Below are 17,957 nucleotides of genomic sequence, written 5' to 3' on the forward strand. Positions count from 1 at the left end.
GTGTGAATGAAGGCGTATGATCATTTCCACCTTCAGAAATGGCAGCAAGTTAACAAAGAGGAAGAAGAAACCCCTTAAAGAACTGCAGCTCCTGTTTACATAAAGCAGGCTTTTTTAGCCTGGTGTAACCTACTGCAGCAGTCACAAACGATGGCTTCACGTGATAAAGAGCAAATGTTGTGCCGATTCCTACGCCTGTCTCCTGGGGAGTCTGACTTAAAACAAAGCATGTCTGGGGTTGATGGCTAGAGAACTGCCTTTATAAAAATTGCTAGGCAGCATAGCTGTTTTGTGGGGATTCCGTTTGTAGGGTTTTTCAGCCAAGTTCGTTCCCTGGTCTAATTCATTGTGTGGCCGCACAAAGAGCGTGGGGAAATGGTGTGCAGCGGTTGCAGGACAGAATGGATAGCGTGGACCTGTTTAGCATTCACGTTGCAACCTTGAGTACCTTCTGCCATGTCACATGAACTCCCACAGTTGTTAACTTCTTCTCTGTCCACCTGCATTTTCGTTAGTGGCCTCCAGTAGCTGTGTCCCCAAAGATTGCTGGAGAAGCACGCCCCACTGCAGTTACCATCAGTTATGTGTAACGGACACAGTAAGTCCTGTAATGTCAAAAATACTGAAAATTGTGCAGACAGAATAGGAAATACTTGGGTTTTCCCAGGCCATGGGAAGGGGGGAAGGAAGGGATGGTCTATGTATCTCGCTGCCATAGTAAACGTGCCTTGTGCATGTTTCAGTGATTCTGAAAACGTCAGACAAGGTGTGTCTGCTAGAGCCGTTTATATGCCTAAGAACTCCTTGTGCACCCTTGTGATCACTGGAGGAGCTGGATCGTTGCTGCTGCCTTTTTCCAGTTCTCTTACAACTCTGTTCCAACTCTGAGCAGTACTACTCAGTATTTCCAGACATTAGGGATATTGGGAAGAAAAGTTTTCTTCTCTTCAGAGAGAAACTTCGGGCTTTAATTGTCTAAACCCCATGCTACCTATAATTCTGTATTTTCTCTGCTAGACGGTAGGCAGGGTTTTTTTCCATCCAGCATTCTTTTTTCCGTACTATTCAAGCTATACATCTCAAAGCAAATCCCGGGGGGGGGTTATACACTGGGTTCACTTATTTGCCAAGCAAATTTGTTACTCGGGTTGGTCCCCTATTAAGTAAAGGTGGTCTTTCTGCCTCCTAATTTTTTACAGTGATTTAGGAAACCCATTTGCAAATTACAGCTTTTTAATGTGGGTGATCCCATGTAGGTTGCAGAGAGGAAATGTTTGGTTGATCTAAATTGTCCAATTAGGACAAAGGACTTTTTTTTTCCCCAACAGCAGTGAATAAATGGGCATAGCTGCCAAGCTGTCATAATGTTAAGTTGCGTTTCCTGGCTGTAAATGCTCTCTGTCATGACCAGGTCTACCCAGCTGGTGAAGATTTGCTCTGAAGGAGTGATTTATCTTTTTTTCACCTCCTGTTTGTCATATGGATCTGTTCAGCTCTAATACTTCTGAGGTGCCATCTTCCCTTAAAAAACATGGTCACATCACCTTTCAAGGGAGTTAAATTCCTGGCCTCGGTGCCCATATAGGAAGAGGTCTTGCTGTTCCTGAAAACATCGATAATTACCTGTTCCTCACCAGTCTCCCTCTGAAAGGTAACAAAGAGATTTGATAAGCCGTTTAGCAGCTAACAAACCAACAGACGTACCAGCGCTGTTCCCGCTACAGGCTGGAAAAAGCCGTCTCCAGGAGTACTGCTGCAAGAACGTCCGCTCTTCTGTATCTGAAGAAACAAGCTGAGGGCTACTTTCTGACTTGACTTAATTGTGTATTCTCATTACATTACCCAGCTTACTTGTAAAATTAAATCAAATATAGGCTAGAGCTGAACTATTAGGGAATCTAGAAATGACATTTTTCTTGTATATTTATATGACTACAAATCTTAGCTTATTATTAAATAACAGTAATTCAGTAAGAAACATAAAAAATACAGGATAATGTTTGCACAGGTTTAAAATGTGTGTATTCTATGTAGAACTCTTTAAAGTGTACTCCTGCTACCTAATCTTACATCATCTTCAGTTCTTTGGGATCTGAAACAAGACAAAAGCAGTTGTCTAGAGAGAGTGCACTGTAAATTCTACTGTTTACCCCAAATTCCCACTTACCTATGCTTGTTCCCTCTCCTCCATGACACCTTCCATACTGAAGTTCTACTGATACTTTGATCTTACAAAAAATTACGTAAGAAACTATCTGCTTGTTTTTAATTACAGCTCAGCCTGATAACTACACAGAAGAAAAAAGCTGCTTCCCTGAAGGATCTGGAAAATATTTAAACGTGTATTGTTCATTCACACCATGCCAGAGCTAAGAAGATTGCTGGAGAAACACCATATTGGAGCATTAAAGTCAAATGCATGGCAAGGCTTGTAAAACTTACAAACGTTTTCTGGTTTACTCAGGTAAGAAAGGGGGTGGATGAAGACACTGTATCTGTATGCATCGTAAAGATTGGAAGACGACTGCAAAATGATGTAATTAAAATCCTTTAATGTAGCAGATGAAACAGTCTGATACAGTGCTGTGGCATATTGGTCTTTTTTGGTCTAAAAAACATCAGCTCCAACTATGACAAGATTGTATACAGGGAATAGTTAACATTATATTGAAATTCAGGAACAGCTTTGCTCACATACAGTCGATACCTTTAATTTTTCTTCGTAGTGCAGTAACTTGGGAACATTTTGAAGATCTTTTATGAATTGTAGTAAGACACTAATTATATCATGAATGTCAAATAGCTGCTGGTTTTATGGTAGGCGTTATAGCTGCGAAATGCCTCTGTTGCCTTCCAGTTTTAAGAATTCGGTTCGGTTTGTGCTGATGCCCCTGGGAAACAGTTAATAAATAAAACACTGCCATGGCTATTTGTACAGCTCGTTTCTAAGGACCGTAATCTTCCTCCAGTTGTACTTTTTCTTCCTAATTACTATTTTACAATTGTTCCTTGCTTTTCTGTTGATCTGCTCCCTTGCTTTGTATGTGTCTGGGAACTTCAGTTCTCTGTTACTTCAATTTGCACAAAGCTGGTGATGTCATCCAGCTTTTACACATTCTGAAATAGCATGTTTGAATTCTACAGATGCCAGTATGTGGGAATCCTCTGGCGTACGTGTTTTTCTCTGATGGTTGAGAAACTTCACATATATCATCCTAAAATTAGAGCTGAACTCTGTTTTCTCTTTCAGCATGTATTAGAAACATTTGATAGGTGTTAACTGATTTTTGAAGTGCTCCCATCTTGGACTTAAGTGATGTAATTTCTTGTCCTTCCTCTTAAATGTACGAGTAAAATTCTGGTTTATAACTTCTAATTCAGTTGACGGATAATGCCTACCCAATGCTTGATGAAAACTTGTTTCGGACTAACAAACCCATAGCTCTGTCGCAGTGGATCTTCACCATATTTAGAGGTGAAGGCATGTTAGAGGACAGACGGGTTGATCACCCCATGGAAGTTAGTTTGTGCCACCTCCTGAAAACCTGGCTGTTCCAGTAGAGCCTGCCAGATGGATGCAACCTCAGGAAAAATTTCTGTTTACCACAGAGGAAGTTACTATTATTTCCTACAGTTGTACACGCTTCTTTACTAGCGCTTTCTCAGTTTGATACATGCCTGTATCCATTGCAATCTCCAATTTTGCTAAAAGACTTCAAAGCTTTTTCAAAGCAACATGGATACATTCTCCAGAAGCTCTAAACGTCTGTTGCGGTGAGATTTTCATCAATCAACCATGTATATGATGCAGAGGGAGGTACGTACCAAGCACCTTATTTTCATTTGCATAATGCACATCTGAGATGATGACAGACCACCTGGAAGATTTTGTGTGAGCTATTAATCCCATTCACTCCTTAAAGAGAGGCTCTAAGCTGTGAAGTGAAACCTGGCTGAAAATGGCAGGTAATTCTAAGTTTTTGAGCAACAGTATTTGTGTATTTGTTCCTTGAGGCACAGAAGGACACCTGCTTGGCTCCCTTTTAATTATGGGTGTATTCATTTCAACTTGTGGTGTAGCTCTTGCGTAATGGTTATTTGCCAGAATATGAACTGCAATGATGACACATTAAAAGTTAAGGGGCAGCAGAGCAATTATGGCAGATGACAGAGGAAAGAAAAAGATTTCCCACTTTCATCTGTCTGCCTAATCCTCTGAGCAGCTAAAAATTGACCAAATACATGTGTCTAACCACAAAAGGGAACGTGGTCAAGTTAAGCTCGTCATCCTACCACCACCCCCTTTCATTTCCATTTGGCTTCTAGGGGGAGGCTGCTGGCACGTTGCTCACAAATTGGACTTTCGGAGGAAAGGCACTTGCTGAGGCAATTAAAATTTGAGGCTTGCTGGTTAGGTAAGTTTTGTTCTTTCCCTCATGATACTAGATTGTTTCATGGAATTGAGCAGCAGGCTTTTCAACCATCTGTCTTAGTGGTTTTACATTTGTTTCTATCTGTGTATTTCTTGTCACTCTTCCACTGAAGAGTTTTTGTTTCCCCTACCTTCCTTTCCCACCCCAACACCAGTTTTTGAGTGTTTTAAAGATCCCTAGTGTGGTATTAATGCTTCCCATGGAGGAAAACTTTCCCCTTGACTATGTTTGTTTAGGAGAAGTTTCTAGGCGACTAGTTACTTCCATTCAACAGGTGAGAGAAACTGACTATGAAGGTAGTACCTAGTTTCATTTTGAGTCTTCCCAAGAGCCCTACACCTTCTGGCACAGGCCAGATCTTGAAGGATCTATCACTGCATACAAGAAACTTGTTCATCATCTATTTAAGTAGTTAGCAAGCTGCTCTCAGCTCTGACCCAGGCTTACTGAGGTAACCCCAGCAGTGCAGTGCCTTTCAGAAAGGCTGCTGTCAGCAAGATCTGTAAAGCAGCTGCAAGAACCTCTTTCAGACTTTCATCCACGCCTTGAAGAGCTTGTACTACTAACTCTTAGGAGGGCCATCCTTTCATCTTCATTCTTTGAAATACAGTTTTGAGGGGTGCCACTCACAGTTGCCCACCGTGTGAATGCACGTGGTACGAGTACAGATCTCAGAAAAATTATTTACCCGTAGCTGTTTTTCAAGATGTATTGCTAGACATATGCCTTCACAACCTTGTCCTTTTCTTGCTCTGCTCCAAGTCCCCTTCCATGTTTCTGCATCTTGAGTTTAGAGGAAGCAAGAGGAAAGGACCTACTGTGCCCTTCACACCTTGTCTCCTAGAGATCCTGCCGTAGCAGCTAATGTTCTCTATCAGCATTGCTTGACTATAGGCAGTTCAGTGTGAATGTACATTCAGCGTACTCATCTTGGAGATCTACAGGTAACAAACCTCACGTTCCTCTTCCAGTGGAACATGTACGAAGATTATGGACTTTGGAAGGCCATCATACATCAACAATTGTAAACTATTTGAGGTAAGCAGTATCTCTTTGAGGATCTCGAGGAAAAAAGCATACAATTTTCTGTTGATGAGATAGGCGCAGCTGTCAGTAACAAGACCCTATACTGTTCCTCAAAAAGAAGAAGAAAAATTTTTCTCTTGCAACTGCAGGGTGCGTTTTGATACCTGTAATAATCCAAATTAAACGCTGATTTTAACCATGAAAGTTGTTCAGATCATTGCAGTGAAGTGTTTATGTAAAAACCCAAACAAAGTAACTGCTGCAAATTCTAAAACACTGCTGGCAAGGATACTGCAAAAATGTACAGCATTTATTCACATACAGACAAAAAGGCACAATTCTACTGAATATTTTAACAAAAAATACAGCTGTCTTCAACTAGGTCTTTATAAATACTTCAAAAAAGGGAGAAAATAAATACAGGATTGGGCCATGTAATATAAAATAGTTATCTCTACATATACTTTTTATTTCTATCTGTTTCTCTTCATGCACCTTTTTTAATTAATTTCAGCTGAATGGACACCAAAGCTAGGCACATAGTGAAAAATCTTCTGTACAAGGTTTTACAAATGTAATGACAATTTTCTCAAATTTCTGAAATTAAGATTTATACACAACACGTATAACCCTTCATTTAGATTCGTGTGAGTTTATAACCTAACAAATGGCATTCCAGGCAACTTTACAGAAGTTCAACTAGCCTACAGTTTGACAGAATACACCAATCATAATCAAAGATCTCTTGGTCAGCCTGCACAAGGAAAGGTAATGCTTAGAAACAGAAATTCAGCAAATGGTTCTATCCCAGTAAAATACAGGGGTGGGTTTGTATTGTCACTGCTGTACTTACGACACCTCTTCCGCTGAGCGCTAAGCGTGGGAGACAAAACTAACCTACAGAGCTGGTCATACTGCAGTCTTCTTACAGCTTTTTTTGGTTTTGGTTCAGCTTAAGTTGAAACATTAGAAAGCTTATTAACCTAAACGTCGGGGAGCAAAACAGATAAGGCATTAATTCTGCACAATGTTAGCATTCATAATAGTGCAAATTAACAAGGTACCTCTTCCAAACTGGTGCGAGGTTAAATGTTTACCTAGAATCAAAATTTAGATTATTCCATCTATGGCTTGGCAAACAATTCCCTATATGGTCACGAGCTTCTTTCTTACCAAAAATAACAGTGCCTGTCTGGAAAACGTTGCTGTATGTCAAGTAGAACTTACCTCCATTTACCTTTTGTCTGTCTGTTGTTGTTCGAGCAAGTGGCGTGCTTTTCTTTTAACACAGCCCAAGAGTGACTACGTAATCTCAGATTCACCAGTGCCCTGGCTGACTTTCACCTCTGTAAGTCATGAAGTTAATCTAACTTCTTGGGACCAGCAATGGTATTTTAAAGGTAACATCTTACACAGAATTCCTGTTCTCAAAGGGTTAAGACTTCTGAGTTTTAAATGCTAGGGATGCATTCTGTTGAAATGTTTCATTAAGTAAGTGGTAACTTGCATAGCAAGATAGGGTGTTAATAAGCCTTTTTTTTTTTTTTCTTTTTTTGATTGAATCCTCTGGAAGACTGGGTTATGGCAGAGTTCTACCGTGTTTTAAATGTTCCCTGCTCAAGAGGCAAGGGTCTAACATTAGAAAGTGAGTGGATGTGATAACGGCAGGCTAGGAGTAGGAAAGGGGGGGAAGGGGGTTCTTTATGCCTGTCTTTCTGTAACACATTGCTGCTTAAACTTTTTCACCAGTACGTACCTGACTTACATCTATGCAGAATTCCAAAATTTACAGGCTCCTAACACTCCACTGTTACATGTGCACCCTCCTTGGTACAAAACGGTATCCTAATAATCTGTTAGTATTATTGCTCATAGCTTACTAGTTATTGCCATTTGCAATTATTAAAAAAGTACACAATCAGAATATGAGTTCCCTCTTCCATCAAATCTAGTCCAGAATAGAATGAAATATTTTTTCTTCATTTGACTGTAAAGAGCTAATCACAATTTATTGCCTTTCCATTTTATTCTATTCAAAAATATATATTCATGTCTATTTTAAAGCAACCCTTTAGTGTCATAAGCCTGGCTTTCCCAATACATACCAATAGTGCATATGTGGTGGGCTTTGGGAAATCCTACTGACTAGTGCCTTAGAAGTTTTTTTTTCTTGAATTGTCATCATACTCCCGGAGGCAGGTGACTGACTACACGGTGACGGGTCATTCCACGGGGTGCAGTAACCCACAAGCCTGCCCCGCCTCAGAACTGAGCCATTCGAGAGTGTCCTCTGTGCTCGGTCCAAGTCCTTTCCAGCTGTTGCACTCTAAGGCAGCTGCAGCCCTGACCTGTCCCTTCCTCCTCCTCCAGTATAACGTCATGGTGAAATCTGGTCAGCGCGTAGGTGTATTTACATGTAAACTCTGGAGCTTACGGAAGGTTTTGAGCTGCCATCTACTCTCAAGCTGAATGCAACAGAAAACATTCTGCAAACAGAGGAGAAAGGCCTACCACCATCCAAGGAAAGTGACCATTTGTAACGGGGTTTAGCAGTGCAGTATGGTTAAACAACCATCTTCGCTTCAATACACGCTAGTTAAATTAAGAGCTTGTGCTTTTCCAGAAGGCAGGGGAAGGGAGTAAAATTTTACCAGTGCTTTTTAGCTAAAAGGGATGAATGCAGCCTACTTCCCCCCACCCACCCTAGCCCCCTTCTAAAAGGTTTTTGTGAGTTACTGTAGTGTTCATCACAAATCCTATTTTAGTAGTGATGTCTTTTCTCTGCTTACTCAGGAAAGTTGCAAATAAAGGAGATTCAAACTTCTCACAGAATTGGGGGGTGGCAAAAAAACCAGCTTTAAGTGCATGTAAACATGTTTATACAGCTCAGGAATAACAGGTTATCAATTTGTCAGTCTGTAGCCATGTCTAAGAACTCTCCTCTCTCACACCAATAAATAATGTGGAGTTGGCTTGTAGGCAGTGACTCTACTGACCACGGTGCTGACACCGTGTGCCTGGGTCCAGTCAGGATGCCAGGATGCTTCTCCTAATAATGTCCGTCCTTCTGCTGATGGTGCTGTTTGGACTGAGCCTCTGCTGCCTGCACTTTTTTTCAGCCACTTCAGTCTCCGAGTCGCTCATTTCAGCATCGGGGATGTACCCATCATTCTCGCTGTCGGGCTTTAGCTTGCTTTTTGCCCTGTCCTTCGGTGAAACTCTGCCCACGGCCAGGTAGGGGTAGCTGGAGTTCTGGCGGCAGGTCTCCTCCGGGCTCTCGCCCTGCTGTTGCCTCTCTCCCTTCTTTGGAATTCGGAATCCGCCCCAGTTTTTCACTGGGCTCGTGGGCGTCGTAGGCACTTTAACTACTGTCTGATTAGAGTTTACTTTGACAAGACCCCCGTTGCATTTAGGCACTATATCCCTCCGCGTGCCAGGTGCTGACCTACCACTGGAGTGGTTCACAGCCCTTTTATTTTCCAGTTGCCTCTGAGAGAGTTCTGTGGGTCTCAGTGGTTTATGGTTGTGTTTAGAAGTCTTTTCCTTTAGTTCCGGCTTGATCACCTCACACTGTGGACGATTGTCTCTTCTTTTTCTGTGGTCTGGTATAACTATGCCATTTTTCTGCTGTGCCGATACAATCCGTGTTTCTGCAAAGGTCTTGTCAAAATTTAAAAAGCTACCTGGAGCTGCACCGCCTTCCCTTTGGCTGGGCTGCCTCAGCATGGATTTGCCATCATTCCCAGAGCTGTTTCTTACTCTGTCTCTCTTGTGTGATTTTTTCAAAGAGTGGGTTAGAGACGTGCCCATTTGCTTCCTGAAGAATGCAGAATGCCATTTCAGATCCTCTATCTTAGGGGCATTGGGGCCCAAAGATGGACTATTGAACAACACCGTGTTTTCCATTGAGGAGAATGAGGAAGGCACACCTAAATGTAAACAAATTAAGTTAAAGTCAAGCAATTCCCTGTCTGGGTAAACACCGCTTTTGGATGTACCTATTTTAACTCTGTTCCTCATGCCTGACATGTTCTTCGGCACAAATGGTTGCCTGTCCAGCACCTTTATGTCACGATTATGTGGCTATGTCATGGTTTCACAACATACTGCTGGTGTAGTTTACTTTCCTGTAGCCATGCTGCACCTAATTACACTCGTAGCAAATATAAATTCTAGCACTATTATATCACTGAGACAGAGAGACTCCCCAGAGGTGGGGGGGGAAGCAACCAGCAAGTGGAGCTGATTGATTCTGTCTAAAATATGGTTTATTAGTTACTGAATACTTTAAGGATAATCTAGTTAATGCAGTAACTTTGAAGTTATTCATCCTTCTGAGAAAAGACTGCTGTCAATGAGATTAGGCAAAAAACTCATGTTGTTTTAAAACCAGAGTGCTACCTTTTCAAAATTCGTTTCTTTAAACTGCCATCTACGATGCAAAGCAGCGCATACTAAACACTAATGCAGCGGCACTAATAAACCACAGATTTACTAGGTACCATACGGCACCTGAATGTAAGTCGTGGTCTCTCTGTCATAAGGAGTCATTAAAGAATCACACCAGAAGGATCTGAAGCAGCAAGCCATTCGGTGCCTCATGGATAAGAACACAGACTTACCAGTTTCTACAGCAATATGCCCACCATTAGAGCTCATTCTCATTTTTCCTTCCAATCTGCTGATGCATGGTGGACCACACAAGATTTTAATGAGAATAAATGAGGTCCCGTTTGTCCTTCAAAATTAGTCATTAGCCTGTAACCAAACCTTTCGCTGCTTGTGCCTGTGGTCTCATGTCAAAAAGAGAACACTGAAGCGTACCTGAAACTCTTTCTTGTTCCAGCTGCTTGGCGTAGATATTAAATATCTGTTCTTGAACTCTGCAAACAGATCTCTTGATTTTTTCCCTTCGGGTCACCATGTAAGTGAGATTACGCACCTAGAAGACATCAAGTTGATGAGTTTTACAGGAATTCTGTTTCTGTAATGTTGTCAGTCTATGCTTTGAATTAATTCAGTTTAAGTAAGTACTACACACCATTTAAACAAGTTAGTAATGTATTTAAATTTAACCTTTTTCAACACACTTCTTAGAAAAGAGTCTTAAATATCATTTAATTGACAGATTATTCCATCAGATTTGGGAAGGCCACAGCACAGAAGTAACTTCCATGAACACCTGAATCATATATATATATATATATGTACAGGAAATCTAGAGAAATGCTGGAAATGCTTAAATACACTCAGTATTAAATAGCCGAGCACCATTTGCTTCTTACTGTTCGAGTCACAACAGAAAATTATACTAAATTAATAGTATGAAGATGTGGAGAGCTATTGAACAGTACCAGTATTTCTGATGAACCTGCCATTGCAGTATGACTGATCAAAATGAAGGCAGACCCGTCTATTCATGCCATAGCACAATAGAGGCAGCAGGGACTGGAAACAGTAAGGAAATTATTTAATTTTTTAATTTAATTTTAATTTAAAAATAATTTATTTTTACTATCTCAGGGTTTTTTAGAGGAAAACTACATTTCTGCCCTTAAAATGTGACTGTCTAGTCTAGACAGCTGTGTAAGTTTCACAACCACCACTCTCCTAGAGCTTCGAAGCGGTTTCTTTCCCAGAAGAGGGAATCGCTGAGAAGTATACCTGCGTGTATCCAAGGCTCCTCTCAGTTCAGTGTAGCTGCATACAGCATGGTGCCCCGTGGACTACAACCTTGTAGGCTGATCTCATGACCATTAATAACCAATGGCATCCTGGCCTGTATCAGCAATAGTGTGGCCAGCAGGAGTAGGGAAGTGATCGTGCCCCTGTACTGGGCACTGGTGAGGCCGCACCTCCAATACTGTGTTCAGTTTTGGGCCCCTCACTACGAGAAGGACGTTGAGGTGCTGGAGCGTGTCCAGAGAAGGGCAACGAGGCTGGTGAGGGGTCTGGAGAACAAGTCTTATGAGGGGCGGCTGAGGGAACTGGGGTTGTTTAGCCTGGAGAAAAGGAGGCTGAGGGGAGACCTCATCGCTCTCTACAACTACCTGACAGGAGGTTGTAGCGAGGTGGGGGTCGGTCTCTTCTCCCAAGTAACAAGCGATAGGACGAGAGGAAATGGCCTCAAGTTGCGCCAGGGGAGGTTTAGATCAGACATGAGGAAAAATGTCTTTACTGAAAGAGTGGTTAAACATTGGAACAGGCTGCCCAGGGAAGTGGTTGAGTCCCCATCCCTGGAGGTATTTAAAAGACGTGTAGATGAGGCGCTTAGGGACATGGTTTAGTGGGCATGGTGGTGTTGGGTCGACGGTTGGACTCAATGATCTTACGAGATCTTTTCCAACCTTAATGATTCTATTGAGGAGGAGACATTTAACAAGTGTGACCCTTTTTGCTAAGGTCCTGCTCTATTTAAGGCTTCCGGTCCCAGGACAGCCACTACTTTTAAGTAATTAATGTCATTACTCTGTGGATTTGCATTAGAAGAAGGAATTCGTCTAGCCTGGTACCCTTTCTGATACAGTCCATGGCCTTTTGTTCTTTGCCTCGTCTGATCCAGGCTGCACAACGGATGCGTCGCGTCCACAGAAGTACCTGTTTCATTAGGTGAACCGGATGACGGGATTTCAAAATCTGTTTCTAGATGGATGACACTGTCACTAACACCATTCCTGATCAAGTCTACCCGACTTTATCTTGAAGAGGTGTAAAAAACGTAGGCCCCCATTTTTTGGGTTTTTTCATCCATGTTATCTTGGATGTACAGTCAGTGGGAACAACGGAGTAGTAAAATACTAAAAATATTACTAGAATGATGTATCCTGTTTTGACATCACACTTAAAAATGGAAAAAGCCACATACAGAATAATTTAAGATCCAGAGAACATAGTGACAAACAACTTATTTAGCTGATCAAAGAGATTAAAAGAAATCTTGAGCACACACAGCAGGAACAAAAGATACTAGGTAAGAGCTATCTCGCCGAGCTAGAGAAGAGTCATGGGCTGGAAGGTGAAACTAGAAAAAAACAACTTCAAAAGAAAAACTGCAACGATTCATTAGAAGAGTGATTAGCCATCGGGATCCTTTACAAAGGATGCAGTAGATGCATGAGCACCTGCTGTCCTGATTTAAAGACTAGACCGTATTCTGGAAGAAAGGCTCTAGTTCACCCGCAGGTTACTGAGGTTGAGGTAGGACCTCCTGAGCCAGGTTCCGTACGTGGCCTACATGAGCCATATGCTGAATGGATGTGAAAAACTAAAATCATTTCAGTACTCTCTCTGGCTCTAACATATCTTTTAAACTCTACTAGTTAACTCAAAAGAAAAAAAAACCAACCCAAAAAGGAAGAAATTCAGGTCGTTACAGGATCAGATGTACTTAAGATAAAACACCACACTGATCCTACTGAACTGTTCTTTGAACGTTCAAAACCTGATTGAGTGGAATACCATGTGCCTCCCAAACCTACTACACAGATAGTCCAGTGAAATGTCATCCTACTACGCTGTGTCAATGTAAAACAGATCTGCTGCAAATCAAGGTAAGTTTCGTAATTTCTCCTTCTTGTGCACCAGATGAAAGGAGCAGAGAAAGCCCTGAAAGGCTAAAAAAGCTCCAGCTGGGTGTTGCAGTACAGCCCACCGCCGTCAGTGTTAATCAGGAAAAAAGCAGAAGCGGAAATACGACAATCCAGTTGTAAGGAGACTGGATACTACAAGCCAAGACCTGCTGGCCCTGTGAACTAACCCTCTATTTGAAAAGGGTAATTGGTGTGCTTTGTAGAAATTTAGTGTTAATGGTCTTCTCTGACAGTACAACTTTGAGTTAAGATGCAGCATGGAGTGCCTGCATGCACAGGGACTACCTGAGAGCGTAGTTTGGACACTCGACTAACGAAGGCCAGCACACCTCACACAAGTGCAGGCAGTGCAGTGGCTTACCCGCTCTAGATCCTGCCGGAGGTGCGTGAAGAGCTGCAATCTTCTGAACAGAACATCCTGTTCCCGTTTAGCCAGATTGTCCTCTTCATCCTTCTTTGGGGTAATCAAAGGCTTATTGAAGTTGGCTTTTCTCTTCAGCTTCCAGTACTGGTAAAGGAATCCCACTGGCTCCTCGGGCAGCCGCAGCGCTTTAGCCACTTCCAGAGACTCAACAAACGTATAGAACTCATCCTCCAGCTGCTGGAGCTTTTGCTTGCGGAGGCTGACTCTGTGGGCCTCCTCCTGGTTTTGATCCATGCTGTGGAAAGGGTCGATGCGGGCAGGAAGAGAGCTGTCCTGAATCCCATTCTCCTGACCTGGGCTTTCATTTGAAGTCTCGTCGTCTGCTTTCTTGGTGGAGCTGTGCTTGGGACAGTATGACTTAAATTTCACCTCATCGTTCTCTGCCAGTATGGTCTTCATCTCCAAGCCACGGTCAAACGCACAGGTGACGTGAAAGGCTGTTCTGCAGTTCTTCACGGAACACTACAGAAATTAAATTAAAATTAATCAAATATTAATTTAAGAAGCCACACTGCCTAAAACTATTCGAGCAGCCAGGACTGCTTTGGAAGAACAACCCTGTTACCGCGCTCTGCTTCTAAGCTGCATGTACTTCCTTGCTCTCCTTTAATTAGCTTTACGATTTAGTGCTTTCAGGCCAGGCAATGATCAAGTGGCCCAGTGGGACGGGAGTGGTTAACCCCTCCCTAGCCCAATCACGCTATTCAATAACCAGCAAATCCACAAGAGGAGCGTTCTCACTGTCACCAGAGCCACTGACGTTAAGGCAGTGTTACACAAAGGAAAACGTTCCCCCTTTGACTGTGCCAGCATCGGAGAGAGGGAAAAACATCTCAGTGGCTCCAGGCCACTCTGGTAGTTTAATTAAAAGTCCTTCCCAGTACCTGGGCCCATGCTACCCAAAAAGCCTCAACCAAGGGGAATTTTTCTTTCCCCGTTATCCTGATTTTATAATGTCAAATCTTAAATCACTGTCAATCACTACTTCACTGACTACAGCCTTCACTTCACCTGGGGGATGAGGAGAAAAGGAAATGCAATTTTTTGTCATTTTTCTTCCCTCCCAGTGAACGCAGGCATCACGGAGCGATGGGCACTAGTTCAGCCAATTTAGCACTTCATTTCAATTATACGTAACTTTCTCTTGCAAAATGCTGTTGTAGCTATTGGCAGCCATAAACTGAAAGGTTTAAATATACGTACGTATGTACATACACACACGCATACATATGCATTTGTATCAAGTCACACCTCTGCCTCCAGTAAAAAGAATTTAAAGTGGAAATGAACATTAGTGCTATTAACTAGGAGGAAACAAAACTATGCTTAACCCAAGTCATCTAACCTTAAAGAGAAATGCATTGCACTAGGATGTTTATACAGTACTTTGTAAAGAAGCCAAATATCTTTCTCCTCTGGGTTTTCCTGCTCAGGTTGACTCAGCAGCCAGATGGCACGTAAAGGTACAACAGAGTTTAAAATGAACATTCTTTAATAAAATCAACATATAAAAGGAATTAAAAAATACCAAAACATCTTTTGCCCTTTCCTCTCTTACTAACAAACAAGGCAGAAGCAGCCCAACTGAAACATCAAACAGTACAGAAGAGTACTTTAGCCATGGTTTCCAAGCTGCTATCGTTGAGAATAATCAGCTCTTAGCCTGGCTAATGTTTTATTGGGAGAAGAGGGGAAAGCCTGTCTCATCGGAAGGAAATCTGCTGAACCTGGGAGAATATGCAGTCTCGTTTTTCCCAGCTTATTGCAGCTGCTCTCCGCCCAGCCTGATGCATGCTTCCAGCTGCCAGCTTTTCTAATTGCTGTGCACATCTCGTAACAACTCTGGAGGATCTCTCTCTCTCAGTTCATCCAGTTAATGCTACTTCCTCTCTATTGCAGTGGCTTCGTATAATGTTCTTCTCTGCTGTATAAAATTTCACAGCACAAATCTAAATATTTCTCACTGCTAGCTTTAATGATACCAAGATTTACACAACTCCTATAAAATGTCAGGCAAAACTGTAATTTTTTGTCTCCCCCCCATAATTTCAAACGTAGAAATGTCTGAAGTGGTAGCCATCATGCCTGCATGGCATCCTGTGTCATCACTAGAAGGGGAGAGGTGCTATCAGAAGAAATATGGAGAGACACTCCCCCCTCCCCTGCACGCTGACATACATAAATACTCAAGTGTTCAACTTACACTACTGTAAGTTACCCTTCAGAACAGGTCTGGAGAATGGACAGAACAGTTTCAACTACGTAACAGCGGCCAAGAGGAAGGGGACAGCTCTTCAAGGAGGTATTACGATTGCAAACTTACATGCTGTGGACAGATTTATTTTCTCTGCTTAACATTTACTATTTTATACATTGCTTAAATGGAAACAGACTGATAGGTATTTTCACTGGAACTACCGCTGCATTGCTCTTTTACAACTTTTGCTGGCAACCTCATCAAATGACTCAGAGCAGAGGAAAAAAGGAAATGGATAAAACCTAATTTTAAAAAGTGTAGGACTGAAATTTCTGTGTCTTCATGCTGGTCTTACCGTCATGGATCCTGTAACAGTAGGCTAGCCACAAAATAGAAAGAGCTCTACTTCTTATGAGACAGTAGTATCTTCCTGTCAGACTCGGGGAGCTTTCTGAGGATCATTTTGCTGAAGTATATGAAGCACTTTGAAGGCGAAGAGCATTACCACAATACTAAGCTACCTTTTATTGTCTCCTTCTACACAATCATGAGACTGCCCCAAGTGGGTCACCTGTCCTTGCTCTCATCATTTGTTCTCAAGTAAGGCAGATCAAAGTTTTGTCCCGTATCTCAGGAAACCAACTATCTCCTCTTTCAAAAATTTGGGGCTTGGTAATGTGTTTTCTCAATCTCTCTAGATTTTAAAATTGTTCTAAAAATTATTATTTAACATTTCTGAGTGATATTCCACTGTAAAGGATCTGCAAGGGCTTTACAGCCAACAACCCAGTATAAATATGCACGTGAAACCACACTGCCCAGTCTGAAATGCTCTGGTGCAGATCAATTCAGTTATTTAACAGCAACAATTCACAGGCTACGGTGAGAAAGGCTGAATCCAAATCCAACTGAAACTGCAGAGAGAATTTCAGAAATACACAATGAGACAAATTGGCACTGGCCCAAGAACATGAGTTGTTGGTATGAAACAATGGCTTTCTAGTTTAATTATCTATTGCATATGGAAATCATTCTTTTTGGAACTATGAAGACTAGACATTTGTTTTGATTCTGCCCCATCTTGCTGTTTCGGGCAGTGATCATCCCTGAGCTCAAGTGAGTACCAGAGGTCAGAACGATAACGTGGCACTGCTTCTACAGCAATGTGAACTGGGAAACTCACATCCAGGAGGTTTACTTCCCCCTCAGAAACACCAAGAGCTCCAGAATCTACCTACAACCAATGGAGGAACTGGGGCTTACTTCAATCTCAGAACAGACGAGTCGAACAATCTGTTTCTTTCCTACTACTCAAAAAGCCTAATATTAAATGATCAGATATTCTCCTCAGCAACTTAAAAGCTGGACCAACAATAAAAGTTACAGAAAAAATAGTTACAGCCAAAACAGTCCAATGTTAAGTAGTACCTAAAAGTAGAAATTCAAAGCCACAACTAGCTTCATCATCGAAGTGAAGGTGTTCACTTCCACTGACTTTACTGAGAACTGGGCATGCTCAGCACCTTAAAAATTCAGGTTGTTACAGGAAATACTCAACTCCCACTGAGGTATCCAACTTGTCTTAGAAGTCGCTAAATAGGAACTAGCAGATAAGTTTCAGCACAGAAGCTTTCAGAATTCAAGCTTTGGTTTTGTATGTGGTATGTCGCAAAAACACAGTTTTTCTCCCCTCTACTCAACAACATTTAAGTTTTACTTCAGTGTACTAATGAACGTATCAGCGTATCTACAAATTAGGAAGTCTTATGGGATGACCTGGCTATTATTAAAATTTTACTGGAAAGCAAGAGCACACTAACATTCAAAAGCACTTTGTGTGCAATTAAGACCATAGTAACAAACAGGAAATCACAGAAGTTTACTGCAGATACACATTTTGTTTATCTACTAAAAGCTGATAAAACAAAACACACGGACATTTGTGCGATTACATTACCTGTATAGATGCTCCAACTTTTTCATTACAAAGGCTGCACACCAGTGCCCATCTACTGCTGGGAATGTGAGAAACCTTTGTAATGGGCTCCATTTTTTCTGGGCTTCCAATGCTCACCTAAGAGAAAAAAAGTTAAAGAACACAGAGTGACTATTACACTGTTAACTGAACAGGGAAACAGTTTTATCAAAGAAATGAAATTCCTTGTGTGCCTATGCAAAATTAGCATGTTCCAAGTTCCTCGGTTTATAAGGAACTAAAAAAATTAAAATTCCTTTTTTAAAAAAATGAGTTCCTCACTGCCTGAACAAAGCCGTTTCAAGGTGAAGCC

General features: G+C 41.7%; 2 protein-coding genes across 6 annotated transcripts in view; one reads left to right on the plus strand and one right to left on the minus strand.

The window, feature by feature from the left end:
* Positions 1-3,483, plus strand: part of SCLT1 (sodium channel and clathrin linker 1) — a 48,278-nt gene extending 44,795 nt beyond the window's left edge. For both annotated transcript variants that reach the window (XM_076337234.1, XM_076337235.1), the window contains exon 21: positions 2,276-3,483. In XM_076337234.1, coding sequence (XP_076193349.1) covers positions 2,276-2,338 — 63 coding nt within the window. In that variant the 3' untranslated portion in view covers positions 2,339-3,483. The remainder of the gene's footprint in view (positions 1-2,275) is intronic.
* Positions 3,484-5,747: 2,264 nt separating this feature from the next.
* The window catches only part of JADE1 (jade family PHD finger 1), a 46,168-nt gene continuing 33,958 nt past the window's right edge, over positions 5,748-17,957 (minus strand). For all 4 annotated transcript variants that reach the window (XM_076337229.1, XM_076337230.1, XM_076337232.1 and 1 more), the window contains 4 exons: positions 17,627-17,743; positions 13,410-13,934; positions 10,284-10,401; positions 5,748-9,388 (listed from right to left, as the gene is read on the minus strand). In XM_076337229.1, coding sequence (XP_076193344.1) covers positions 8,487-9,388; positions 10,284-10,401; positions 13,410-13,934; positions 17,627-17,743 — 1,662 coding nt within the window. In that variant the 3' untranslated portion in view covers positions 5,748-8,486. The remainder of the gene's footprint in view (positions 9,389-10,283; positions 10,402-13,409; positions 13,935-17,626; positions 17,744-17,957) is intronic.

The sequence above is a fragment of the Aptenodytes patagonicus genome, chromosome 4 (genome assembly GCF_965638725.1).
Source record: "Aptenodytes patagonicus chromosome 4, bAptPat1.pri.cur, whole genome shotgun sequence".
Lineage (NCBI taxonomy): Eukaryota > Metazoa > Chordata > Aves > Sphenisciformes > Spheniscidae > Aptenodytes > Aptenodytes patagonicus.